The sequence below is a fragment of the Adiantum capillus-veneris genome, chromosome 15 (genome assembly GCF_014529385.1).
Source record: "Adiantum capillus-veneris isolate H3 chromosome 15, ASM1452938v2, whole genome shotgun sequence".
NCBI lineage: Eukaryota > Viridiplantae > Streptophyta > Polypodiopsida > Polypodiales > Pteridaceae > Adiantum > Adiantum capillus-veneris.
The window spans coordinates 102,975,470-102,989,381 of NC_140945.1; the positions used below are offsets into that span (position 1 = coordinate 102,975,470).

General features: G+C 43.7%; 1 protein-coding gene across 2 annotated transcripts; it reads right to left on the minus strand.

The window, feature by feature from the left end:
• Positions 1-1,083: 1,083 nt before the first annotated feature.
• Positions 1,084-8,031, minus strand: LOC147441192 (uncharacterized). Of its 2 annotated transcripts, XM_086482885.1 has the most exons (6): positions 7,767-8,031; positions 7,207-7,342; positions 6,813-6,916; positions 6,478-6,649; positions 6,274-6,402; positions 1,085-6,156 (listed from the first exon to the last, which is right to left on the minus strand). In XM_086482885.1, the coding sequence occupies exons 1-6, from the start codon at positions 7,817-7,819 to the stop codon at positions 2,659-2,661; spliced, it is 4,092 nt and encodes a 1,363-aa protein (XP_086339011.1). In that variant the 5' UTR covers positions 7,820-8,031; the 3' UTR covers positions 1,085-2,658. The 2 variants fall into 2 exon arrangements, with proteins under 2 accessions (XP_086339012.1, XP_086339011.1); XM_086482886.1 differs by lacking the exons at positions 6,813-6,916; positions 7,207-7,342; positions 7,767-8,031 and having other exon boundaries at positions 1,084-6,176; positions 6,478-6,615.
• Positions 8,032-13,912: the final 5,881 nt, after the last annotated feature.

Genomic DNA, 13,912 nt, shown 5'->3' on the forward strand with positions numbered 1-13,912 from the left:
TCTCCTCTACTATGCTAATTACTAAGCTAAGCTATGCTATTAGAGTGATTATGTGAGGAAAATACTTCTTTCTCTCAAGATACCTCTTCTTCCTCTCAATCTATCCTCATTCCCTGCTAGCTCTCACCATTCTTGAAGGTGTATGAGGTCTTGGGACTGAGGCTAGCGACACTAGGTGTGTTTTTCAAGATAACTCGATGTTTTCCCCTTTCAACCTGAAGCCCCTTGAACTTTAAACATATGAAACTGCCTCCACATTGGACTTTCATCTACAAGGGGTCCTACTTGCATACCAACACTTAATGCATGAGCATGACCAAAATGCTTAACCAAAGTATCCATTTGAGCACCATCAATTTTTTTTCAATTCTTTGCTACAAGGAAACATGATAGGAGACAAGACTCCAAAATTTTGCATTAAAGAAGCGTTACGAAACCTAGCCTCCAAATGGGTTTTGACTTCCATGCAAAATTCACGCTGAAAATGAAGAGCATCTACACGATCTTTCCCAATGACACACCTTTGAATACACATGCTCTAGTACATGTCACCCTTCATGGCTTTATGAAAAGTCTATAACCATCCATGCTTTACACCATACTCTTGAATAAAAGGGAAGTCGTGTCCATCATGGCCGTGCAAATTCATGCCAAATTCCTCCATTGGACTTGTAAACTCCATTTCCATAATAGTGGTAGTAGAAGATATCAAGCTAGGAATACTCGTCACATCCACAAAATACTTTTGAAAGGTTAAGCTTAAGGATGCAAGATTCAATGAATAAGGAAATTTGAAATTTGCTACCTTGTTATACAACCCAACACTTTCTTCTTGCAAAAAACGATGAGTGGCCCAAGCACCTCACAAACTTTAACGAGGACTTTATAATGGATCAACCATCATGGATCAACCATCAGAGCTTGTGCACCCTCTCCATTTTCAATGGAGGACAATCATAGGCCTCTTGCAATTCTACCAATATGGTAGAATGCTTCGACAACTTTTTGAACATTGCACCAAGTTCATTTTTCCCATACTTAGACTTTATTCATATCAAATCCTTTTCTTAATACTCACACAATGAGTTAGTGTTTTTAAATCCCAAAAAAAATTACAAAGAAACCATGCTCAGAGCGAGCCGTGGTATCACCAAAACACAAGAATACATAGCACAATACTAAAAGATCATCATCTCGAGCTCTTTACAAGGAATTCCAAACCTATACATGCCATGGGTCCAAGGAAGCATAAGGATCAAACAAGAGTCTCGCTTTACACAGTGCCATCCTTACATAAAACAACCTTCTAAATCCAGCTTCTAAATCCGCAAATCCGAAAGCAAACAAAGACCTATGAGGGGTGCCACCACAAAGGGAGGGTTTGCCACTCCACCCCCACGTGCCCTAGCACCGATAAGCAAACATGCACACCTCGATCTGATAACATCATCACCAAGCCGTTGACCGCGTCACCATCAATCATCGCATCCACCACATGCCACCAACCATAAACCTTGACCAAAATGAATAGGTCCCAAAACACCCGAATAGTGTTGAGAATACACACGACAATGAGCAAATGAGGCATGGAACCAAGGGTTGTTCTCCAATTGTCTTCCAGTTGGAGGAGAGCGGGGTGCCGCCTCCAAGGTTCCATGACATAGGTGAGGCTGCAACAAAGGGGAGCCCCAATGGGGCTCGCCGGCACTGCCGAGGGCCTCCACCTGGGGTTGTCCCCTGTTCGCAGGCGTCAGACTTTGTAGCCCCACCAAAACTCCACTCGTTGCTGCCGTGCGACTCCTTGCCCAACACTAGCTCCTTTGAGCCCCCTACTCGTCGAGAGTGCGAGGCAGGCCAACCCGCCCAAAGCAAAACAGGTATGTAGTATTGGGAACTTGCTTACGTTTTTTTCATTTAGATCAAATCTTAAAGAAAATCTCATCATGCTCAAGCGAATAGTGATTTTTAGAGAAAAGGACCTGCACCATCATTCCATTATGATTGACCACTAACCTAAGAAACCAATCACCTGTTTTCTTTTTTTTCTTTTTTTTTGGTTGTAGTTATAGTGACGAAACGGTACTCTAACACTATAGCGATCAAAAACTGCACATTTAAAAAAAAAATAACCTCTCCTTTTTCATGGGGAGGCATCACTAAGGCTAGGTTCATAGAGCGCGGCAAAAATCCCTTCCTTTTGTTGCGAGCCAATAAAAATTCGATCTTTTTTTCTGCCCCGTTCACATAGGGTGGTGGAAGTTGTTGAGGGGGCAGCCACATCAAGGAAGAGAAGTGCCTTTTCTCTTCCACCCTACCCTGTTTCTCTTCCGACCCCCCTGTAAGCACTTCACCATGACAGGGTCTTCTCCAACCTATGGCGCATTGCCATGCAAGCAATGCGAGCCAAATAGCTACCGTCTTGTGTGAATAGCAAGGCGGCAGAAGAGCTACGCTCCCCTATGTTCCGCCTGGAAGTGATGGGAGGCTCCCTTTCTTCCACCGTTCGAGTGTGAACCAGGCCTAGGCCAAAAAGGCACGGTTGTCTTTCTTTGGCAAACGGTTCTTCTGTGAAAATGATAACATTTACTTATCAAGAATGAAAATGTACATTATAAACAGTGGAGCTTCAATAGACACAGCACACCGTAGGTAATGAGTTCAAATCCCCTCCGCAAATCTTTTTCTAAAGGCATCCTTGCGAAGGCGTGCTTGGCGCAGAGCTTCAAGATTCGCTGCAATGTCGTCGACGTGAGGAAGCTTAGGAGGTGTCTTGGGCGCATCGCCCGTGGCTAACGAAGCTGATACAGAAGTCTGTGGTTTGGGTGACGGACATGCAGGCTCATGGACTACATTATGAGAACCAGAGCTCGCAGCGGTAGAAGACGACGGTTTCTGAATTCTCGGCCCTTCTGGAAGTGACCTTACTTGTACCCCTGACTGCTTTTCAGCTTGCTCTCTCTCGCTAGTTCTGACAATCGCAGGTGGTGGCCTCCGTGGCCATGGTGGTGCTCTTTTGTGCAGCTGCTTAGCATCACCGTTTTCATCTTCCTGTTGTACTTGCTGCTTCTGGTTTTCATACATTAAGGGCTGTTGATTCCACTCTGCTACTTTACTTGGATGGTTTATCTGAGGCAATGGTGGTGGATTCCTTGTGGGAGGCTCACTCACTCGATTTGCAATCATGGGTGTGCTGTTGGGTTCATCCTGCTTGTGATGGCCTTTCTGATTTCCATACATTAAGGGCTGTTGATTCCACTCTGGTCCTTTACTGGGATGGTCTTTTTGAGGCAGCGGTGGTGGACTCCTTGTGGGGGGCTCACTCACTTGATTCACACTCATATGGGAGCTGTTCGGTTCATCCTGTTTTTGACAGCCAGATGTAAAAGCTGTGGGTCTTTTATGTTCTCTATGATACTGTTTGCAGTCTTCCTCTTGGCCCTCTTCATGATGCTCTGGACGTGGCTTATCCAGACCATTTGCGCTACTAGCAAACGCATTCTCTTTTACATGTTTAGGAGGATCAACTGCAAATGGGCTGGCTTTTGGATGTAAACTTTTGTTTTGTTGCTGCTCTCTTCCTGCTGGCCAGGTATCCTGCCTGCTGTGATGCATCACATACTGAGATTGATCATGATCATACAGTTTTGACGGGAACATGCGTTCTTCATTGCAAACTTCTTGCTTTTGCACATAAGGCTTGTAGCCTGAAGCAGTAGGTTGGGCCTCTTCCTGAAGGCCTTGTGACTTCTTGCGCACAGACATTGGGCGTTTCGCCAAGTCAGGGTCCTGTGCAGGCTGTAAAGGGGTTTTATTGTCTTTATGATTGTCCTTTGTGGGCAGTTCGCTCCATTTTGCAGGTTCTTGTTGTCTGTTATGGGTTGCTTCCAACCCCCAAAACCGCTCCTCTTTGTCCTGCAGCATGACCTTACCAGACGCCTCCTCTTTATGCCATCTTGCACCTGGCACTTTGTTAACAACACTCTTTTCTTGGTTTTGATATGTCATCTTGCCTGAACTTGATGCAGGGTTCTTCTGACCATCCACTGAACGTGTTCTTCGTTCTGACATTTTTGCTTCTGAGAGATTGTCCTGGTGCAACGTACCTTGATTCTGAAGAGCCGAATCAGTTTGCTTATCCGTGACATATTCATTGTCCTTCACAGTTGCAGCTGAAGACACTCTTCTGTGAGCGTTTTTCCCGACTTGATTAGGAGCACCTTTACATAAGCTTGAGGTTTCTACCTTCCCTTTCTCAATGTAATCCAGATCCTCCTCATGATCAAATGAAGACTGTGAATTTCTGTTACACAAGGAATGGCTTTTGGTGCCTACATTGATCCTATCACGTTTGTCATCATTATAATTTATGCTTTGGGGTGCTCTTGCTGCTCCTTTTTTGTCACAGCCTCCAGTACCTGTAGATGGTGCCCACTTATTATTGTGATACTCATCATGAGGTCCACTTGAACTGTGGCTCTTACTATTTTCTCGAGACACCTGATTTGGGTGGGTTGGCTCCTCTCCTCTTGTTATTGCATCAAAGTATGGGTCATATTCATCGGGGAATAATTTTCGAGCTTTGGTATTTGATGAGAATTCATGTCTTCCGGATGTGCCTTCAATATGCTTGCCTCTATGCGATCTTTCATAAGTGAAGTCCTGCTCTTCGTCAAAAACTGGCCTCTTGGAAACATCTGCATTATATGACCCTGAACTTTCTCTATCAATTTGTGCATGTGCTCTGCCTAAAGCTTGTCTTTCTGCATCGATCTTGCCATCACTGCTCGCAATTGCAGCAAACAGTTTAGAACTTGCATGGGGATTCTCATCATGTCTTGTCTTTGATGGCATGTTAGACAAGTAGCCAGTGCCTTTTTTCTTGAAATCCCCATTTTCATCATCAGCAGCGTCTCGCCCTTCTGGTCTTGAATGACACGAATTGTCATTTGTATTATCCACAGTGACATTGCCATCATTCTTTGAAGAAGAGCGTGATCTAGAGTATTGTTTTGCATAGTTCAGAATGGCAAGCCGGGCAGCTTCTTCAGCAATTGCCTTGGCCGTGGAAGTAAACTCGTGCTCATCAAAGACATCAGCAATGTCAGGAGATGAAGCAGCAGACTCTTGAACAACTTTTTCTACCCAAGGATGTTGGACTCTCACATTCTCATTTTCCATATTGCCTCGTTGAGAGTTGCTCCTAGGGTAGCCTGACTCTTTACTTGCAGTCGCTCTCAAGTTTGTGTTGCTAGACTTGCCTTCTTTTGATGAGTTTCTTGACACACTTGAGGCTGTTGATGTGACTTCTTTCTGAAAGAGGGCTGCATCATCATCTTCAACATGGACAAAAATGTCGCTGCCACTGTCACTTATCTCATCAGGATGTTGCATGAGGTTTTCAGCTCTGTCACAATTGTTTTCTTCCTGGTAATCTGGCACTTTATGGCGACCTAATGATGCTTCCTTAGTTTTACCAGGCTCATGTAGTTGCTTGCGAAGCGGGCTGTATCTTGATGCTTTGTATATCTGTCCCTTGTTGCCTTCTGAGACGACTTCATCATTGTCCCTTGTATCATGCATCAGGACTGAACCTGGTTTGTAAGGCTCATTAGCTCCCTTCATATTGGCCCTTGTAGCCTTCTCTCCGAGAAGCGGGCCAAATCCGGGGCCGTAGGACTGAGGACTATGTCTGTTGTCGGAGACTCTTATATCGCTTCTTGCAAGCTCCTCTCTTAGAAAACAGCTTCCTTGCTTTAGGTCATATCCAGGTGAAGCAGGCTCATATTTGGGGAATGAACCTTGCTTTGGAGTTCGTCTAGATGAAGCAGATTTGTGAAGGTCGTCCACATTTTCACCTTTGTAGTCAGTTCTAGTGTCATAAGGGTCTTCTGTGCGTTGTGAGGCTTCCATATCGATTTTGGAAACCTGCTCTCTGCGAAGCATCCCACGGTCAAGACCTACTGCAGGTTGATAAGGCTCGACCATGCCATCTGCAGCGGATCGTATACTGCCTCTTGCTTCCTGCCTTTTGAGAATTAAATCCTCCCCAAGTATCAATCCTCTGTTATGATGCATATCTTGATCCCCTTTTAAGGGCCAATTGTTTGAGAGTGCCCGTTGTGCATTGACGTTGTCCATTTCTCTTTTTTTGCTATCCTGCATGCCAAAGCGCCTGGCTTTACGATTCGCAACCAGACGATGTGATTAAAAGCATCATGACCATCCATAAGAGGAAAAATCCTCAGGATATACAAGAAACAAAGTTTCACTCACTGGAGTCGAAAGGGTGACTTCGGGTACCCATTCAGAGCGCCATTCAATCTTGTGTTGCAGGCAGATGTCCTTCATAAGTTTCAATTTGATCTTTCCACTCGGAGGTTGCATTGACATGAGCTCAATAATCTGTTTATGGACGGTACATGAGACAAACTTATAGTTTTGGATTCTTGTCTATCTTACTGTGAATGCATGACATACTTCTCTGCTGACTCCACAATCGGGTTTTATTTCATTTGCAGCAACAGTGAACTCCTTGCCGTACTTTATGGTGAGCATGTCTTTGGCTTCAGTCAATTCTGGTAAATCGGAACATCGCGGTGCAGCATAGATCAGGCTGGCAATGGGCTCTTTCAATTCAGGAGCACAATACCTGGCAAAAATGTCAAAGAGGACATCTCATCTTAAATGATTGGCCTCAAAGTTGTAAATCTGTACAACTATTGAAATTTTGTGAGTTGGGCTCTAGCCCAGAACTAAGAAGGGCTTTAGAAACATGCGTCGCAAGCTTGCAATCCTTCACTTAATTGTAGTACCTTTGTGTCTCAAGAGTAGAGAACTGGCTGACAATTTGATGACAATAACGATCGATTAAATCGTAAGCTGCCACTGTGTTTTCCTCCCTTATCAAGGATGCAATCTGCACAGTGAGGAGAGCACAAATAGATTGAATTAGTAAAGAAAACTGTGTGATAAATTTCTTAAAAGATTTTTCTTCTATCTGTTGGAAGGTTAAAGGTTTGGCTCTTCCTTCTCTTGTAAACGAAAGCCTGACGGTAAGGATTAATCTGTTGGTTTGGCTGGTCTTTTGTGCCCATGCCACTTCCCTTCATTGGTCTGATCTTTGGTAACATGTCACTTGGTTTGTTCCCAAAACCTTATTTTTGTGCCAAAAAACCAAAAAGGGTTTATGCAAGCACCGTCCTTTACCTTTGTGTCATATACATGTGCAGCTTGCCCTGATCTGAAGAGTTGTGCAATGTCTCCTCGAATTTGCCGAGCCAACAGATTCCTTCGGTTTCTGGTCACTTTGATCCGTGAAATAGCGAGATTGAGGACCATCAAACTGCATTAAACATGACCGAAAAAGTTGTATTCACAGGAGAAGTAGCATGAGATGTGGACAATCTAATGAATAAACAGATGAAATTCAACTTTCTGTGGACGCTCGCTGTGATTGATGTGTGCGCAAAGAATCGAGAAAAATCACGATCATTTTATGGCATAGCTAGCTGGAAGAATTCTCAACAATGGATGAGCAGAAAAGATTTCAAGGCACGGATATCTGCGTTTATGACTGTGCGCACTTCTTCACCAGCGCATTGTTTAGAGGCATTATTTCATGTGATGCGCAATTTGTCTATGTCTGCTTGTGGGCTTGCGGGATTTCTCTTCTGTTAAAGAGTGCTGTTGCTTGAATGGCATGATGGCCGTATCTCCAATCTTATATGAAAGGCCATCTTCTGCAGTTTAAGAAGAGAAGTGCTTACCACTTTGCAGCAGGGAAGCCTCTGAGGAGGTTGACGGGGTTGTTTTTGCCCATTGTAAGCAGCAAGGCGGGGACGAAGAGGTATGGGGGAATGGTTAGAAAGTCAAGGAATGGGAGGCATCAGCACAGATATACATAGAGCACTCAAGGAAGGCACCGAGAGAGGGACACACAGGAAGCACTCACGGAACGCGCAGAGAGAGATTACAAAAAGGGGGAGGGGAGAGTGAAGAGCGGCAACGTGGGTTGCCACCACGGGGCTGCAGCTGAAAAAGAAGTCAGCAAGTTGACTCGGCCCTGTTTCGAGCTAACTCACTGCTAAGGCGGTGCTCACACGAGGCTTTAAGGCGACCACCTCTGACAGCCATCAAATTTTCACTGGCTTTGCCTTTTTAGGCTTAGTTTGAAAACTAAAAGCCGGTTACTTGCCGCTTACCCTCCTTCTCTCTCTCTCTCTCTCTCTCTCTCTCTCTCTCTATATGTGCCTTACTCTTTCTCTCACTACCTGCTGGTCTCCATCCCTCTCCATACTTGTCTCGTGTCAGTTTGGTTGAGGCTTACAGATAACTAAGCGTTGCGTGAGCATGCTCAAAGCACCTCTCGTTGGCGTAACTTTTTTTTTCTCCTTTTTTCGAAGAAGGTAGAAATCGTATTAAAGGAAAAGCTGGAAAGTATACATGGACCCACAAGAAGGGGGAGGGTCACCCCAAGTAAACAAAACTACAACATGAAAAGCGTCTCTCATGGATAGCCTAATGGTTGAGTAATACATAGGAAGCTTTTCTCCATTGTGTCCACTTGAAGACTTTCTGTAAGCTAGGGATAGAGAGAGAAGGATCCGCATGAACATTAATTTCTTTACAAAGGGAAGTTGAGCATTTCTTGAGCTCCATAAGAAGAGCATAAGACTGTAGAGACTGGGACTTAAAGAGAGTTGCATGCCTTTTTAACCAAACAAACCATAGGAACCCTCCACATTGTCCACAAGGGTATATCCAGCCCTTTACAGTTCCCTAGCAGAAGATCCCCGACATCCACTATGTGAGAACTTGTCGAGATCACACTTAGAAAATATGGGTGAAGGAGCTTAGAAGAATCTGAACAATTGAAGAAAAGATGAGGGATATCTTCTATATGCCTTTGGACCTGGTGTATATCCCTGAATTGACACCAATTTTCTTAGCTTTCTTCCCAGACCATATCCCTTGGTGCAGGGATTTAGTATTTATGTTATGACGTAAAATTCTGTGTGATCACAAGGTTTTATTAGCATATTAACATCATCACACTCAACATGATCACAAACAAGCCGGTTGAGGGCAACCTGTAAACCCACAAAAAGCCTGTTGGGTTTCTTTGTTTTCCCTACGGGCCCGCCAGGCTTTATTGTTTTCCCTGCGAGCCCGCCGGGAAAAACAAGAATCTCGATGGGCCCACAACTAGATATATAGAGGGTCCCAATCGAGCCCGCTGGGTGTTATTTTTTGAGCCCCCCCCCCCCCCCCCCCCCCCCCCCCCCCCCCCCACCAACACACACACACACACACACACACACACACATCAACGAGCTCCTTTGCAGGTACGTCGAGAGGGGATCGTGTGGGAGCATGCTTTGCTTCACAGTGGACGGTAGCAGTAGAGTACCTAACCACACGACTTGAGAGTGTGTTATATATGTGTGCCCGCGCTATGTGGTAGCGTGTCTTTTGTCATATTGTACGACAGTAATAAGGTACCTTATCGCACAATGTGTGGGTACGTAAACTGTTCTACAAAACATTGCTTACCACGGGGACATCACCTCTGTTACACGGGAATATGGTATCCTTGTGGTAAGTATTGGCTCACTCTGTGGGTACTACATTGGTAACTCTGCGAGGCGATATTAGTATCCTTATGGTGAGTCAACTTCTCTTCCCCTTGCCAAAAAGACATATGGACATCGATCGATAACGCGGCCATATGATGCTCGTATGCAAACCATTATTGCTCTTTAGATTCGAATGGCACTCAGTCGGTAACACGGCTATAGAGTGTCATTTGTTAGAAGCATTTGTTTTTTCATAAATGTGGTGTTCAGGTCGTTAACCCGATTGTATGAAGGCCATATAATTTGTATGCATATGTGCAATTCATTTTTTTTAAAGTATTAAGTATTTGAAATGCTTGCTCAGTAATGCGACCGTGAAGAGTATTTCATATATACAAATGTCTGAAATGTCTGTAATTATTATTTTTAAGTGTTCTTGTGAAAATTTACACTATTTAATCATATTCAAAAAAAAGTTTTATTCATCAATCATCGTTGCTATTTTAAAATGCTACATTTACAGAAATCATAAAAGATTATAACATATATGGTTTCACTTTTATACAGCCTCAACACATTAAGAAGTGATTGGGGTATAGGAGGGCCTCTTTATTTGGCAGTTTAAGGAAATGCTTAAAGATTAAGCCAAGTTTGACCAAGCCTAAAAGAGAGGGCAAAAAGGCATATGCTGAGATTTTTAAAATACCATTTGTATATTTTGAATTTTGAAAATAGGCTATTTTAACCCAAAAGAGAGGAAGTAACTGAATTTAAAGTGTCTTTTCCGCATCTCTCTCCTCTCTCTCTAACATATAAAACACTCTCTCTCGCTTAGTTCTCATTAAAAGAAGCACTTTTCGGCTCCCCCTACCAAAAAAGCAGATTCTACATATTCTCTTACTTCATTCTCTCTCTAAAATGTGAGCCAACTCTTTCTCTTCCCCCCCCCCCCCCCCCCCCCCTTTTCTCTCTTGTCACTTCCACCTCCCAATCATCAAGAGGACATTCTATGCTGCCTACATCTGACAGAAAGTGCAGATCCTCCAAGGTTGCATTGTTGGAATTAGGGTTGCAGAGAAATGCACACAGCTTGGAGAAGACGAAGGAAGCTCAAGGCACACAATAGAGACTGTGTTACTTAGTGTGCAATGGAAAGATAGATAGCCCTAGAGTGATGGGCGTATATACAATGCACGGGGGAAAAAACCTCCTAAAGAGGGAAAAAATGCCCCGGCGGTCCTAGTGTGTTCACACACATCACTACCACATGTATATGGTAACAAATCCCCCCTGGAGTGATGTGGTGAACGAGAGATGGCACATGAGTAAAGGGAAGTTCCATGCCCTAAGGACATGATCAGTCCACAAAGGGGAGTAAGCCCAAATCTTTGCGGAAAGCTTCAAGCTTCTCACGAGACAATGCCTTTGTGAAAAGATCTGCAAGGTTGTCCTGTGTTGGCACATAAGCCAAGTTGATCTCTCCTGCTGAGAGCCTCTCCTTCACATAGTGCTAATGCACCTCAATGTGCTTTGTGCGAGCATGAAAAACTGGGTTTCTCGCAACTGCCAATGCGCTCTGACTGTCAGTGTAGATAGTGTTGGCAGTGTCCTGTCCAACACCCAAATCAGCCAAGGCGTCTGAGCCATACACACTCAACTGTAGCTGTGAAGACTGCCATGTACTCAGCCTCACAACTCGAAGTGGCCACAGTAGGTTGCTTCTTGCTTAACCATGATATACATGAACTACCAAGCATTAAACAAAAACCACTTGTGGACACTCGCGTGTCAAAACAACCATCCCAATCTGAGTCCGAAAAAGTATGTAAGTCTGGCGGCAATGATTCCCCCTTGGGATAAAACAAGCCAAGATGTAAAGTGCCACCAAGGTAGCGGAAAATCCTCTTGACAGCCTGCCAATGCTTAGACCCTGGGCTATGCATAAATCTGCTGACCTGTGAGACTGCAAACTGAATAAACAGCCTCGTGTTGCATACAATAAATGAGTCAGCCAATAGCAGTTTGATAAAGAGTGACATCAGCAGGATCGCCATCATCATGTAGACTCAACTTCAAACCTGTTTCCATGGGAGCGGCAATAGGTTTTCAATCCTCAAGTCCAAACTTACATAGCAATGTCTCTATGTAACTTTGTTGACACAAGGCAATACCACCATCACACTGCTTAAAATGTATACCCAAGTAATGATGCAACATCCCCAAATCTTTCATCTTGAAAGTAGCATTCAAATCAGCCTTAAATTCAGCAATATGTCTCTCATTTGGTCCAGTGATCACCAAATCATCGACATAAAGAACCACAATGAGAAGTACATCACCCTCACGCTTTACATACAATGTGCTTTCTGTTGGACGGTTACGAAAGCCTCGTTTAACCAAATGAGTGTCAGCTTTCTCATACCAAGCACGAGGAGATTGCTTCAACCCATACAAAGCCTTCTTACATCTGCACACTTTGTCCTCTTGTCCTTTTATGACAAAACCGCGAGGCTGCGTTACATAAACTTCCTCAAATATGTCACCATTCAAGAAAGCAGTAACAATGTCTGATTGATGTACATCCCAACCAAAATGAGCTACCAATGCACATAGAAAACGCATAGTAGTCATACGACAAGTGGGAGCAAAAGTCTCTTCATAATCAATGCCTTTTTGTTGTGCATAACCCTTTGCAACAAGTCGAGCCTTATGGCGATCGATCTCACCATCCGGCTTGCGTTTCAACTTGTAAACCCACTTCGTACCAATGGCCTTTTTGCCAGGAGGCAAATCACATACAGTCCATGTGTCATTTTCTATAAGTGCATCGTATTCTGATTTCATGGCAGCCATCCAATTTTCTTAATTCTGTGCTTCATCAAAAGACAGAGGCTCCTCAACATCATGCAAGCTAGACACAGCCAAAGCATAACAATCTGATGCATAAGATGCATGGTGAGAGCCTGAATGAGTACGACTAGACAAAGGTGCATCCAATTTACTGTCACGCAAAGTGTGCACCAACCATTTTGGCATACCTCTAGCCTGCTCATTTTCAGCCCTTTCCTCATCAAGTATATCATGTACATCTGCATCAGTAATAGACTGATCTATAACATTTTCAAAAACCCCCATAGGCTGTACATTTGCCTCATTGGAGCTTACATTCGTATTTCCATCACTGAAAGAGAGACAACAAAGTGTCATACATGTTCTGTGAGCTTAAATTACTATCTCTAGTACATGACAACAAGGGCTGAACAGAATCTTCCACAAACACTCCATCCCGTGAAACCAGAATACGTTTTGTTTGCGGATGATACAACCTGTAACCTTTGCGTTCAGCACTATAACCAACAAAAATACATTTGACAGTCTTATCATCCAATTTTCTGCGCTGTGTTTGTGGCACCAAAGCAATGCCAAACATCCAAAAACACGCATGTGCTCAATAGAAGGCTTTCTATCATGCCATGCTTCATATGGAGTAATAGACTACAAAGCTTTAGTAGGACACCTGTTTAGTACATAAGTGGCACACATGATGGCCTCAAGCCAAAAAGAATGCGGCAAAGCTTGACTTTTGACCATACATCGTGCCATTTTCGTAAGTGACCTGTTTTTCCTCTCAGCAACACCATTTTGCTGAGGTGTATAAGGCACTGTACATTGGTGTTTTATCCCACGACTAGCCAGAAATGCATTGAATTCATGAGACATATACTCCCCCCCTCGATCGGAACGGAGGGTGTCCATAGTACATTTCGAGACATTTTCAGCCATAGCCATAAATTATTTGAAGCACATAAAAACTTCGGACTTCGCTTTAAGCGGAAATACCCATGCATGCCTGGAGTAATTATCAATGAAAGTCACTAAGTAAAGGTATTTGCCCAAGGACGGAGTTTGCATGGGCCCACAAACATCACTATGCACAAGCTGCAACCTGCATGTGGCCCTAACTGAACCATCCTTTGGAAACTTAGAACGCTGCATCTTACCCAAAATACAGCCTTCACAAACATGTTTGACAGATGCTTCAAGAGGCGGCAAAGAAGCAACCATATCAGATTTCTGCAAACGTAGCAAACTAGCAAAATTCAGATGACCAAAACGTGCATGCCAAAGTTTTGCATATGAAATAGCCCTTGAATCTGCAACAACATTTGCAAAATTTTGTCCACACTTGTCATACAAAGTGAGCTCATACAACCCACGACACAAAATTCCAGATGCAACAATTTCATCACCAAAAATGAGATCATGAACTGTACATCTGTCATCCACAAATTTGACTACAAGTCCAAGTCTAGCAAGTGCGGATACAGACAAGAGAT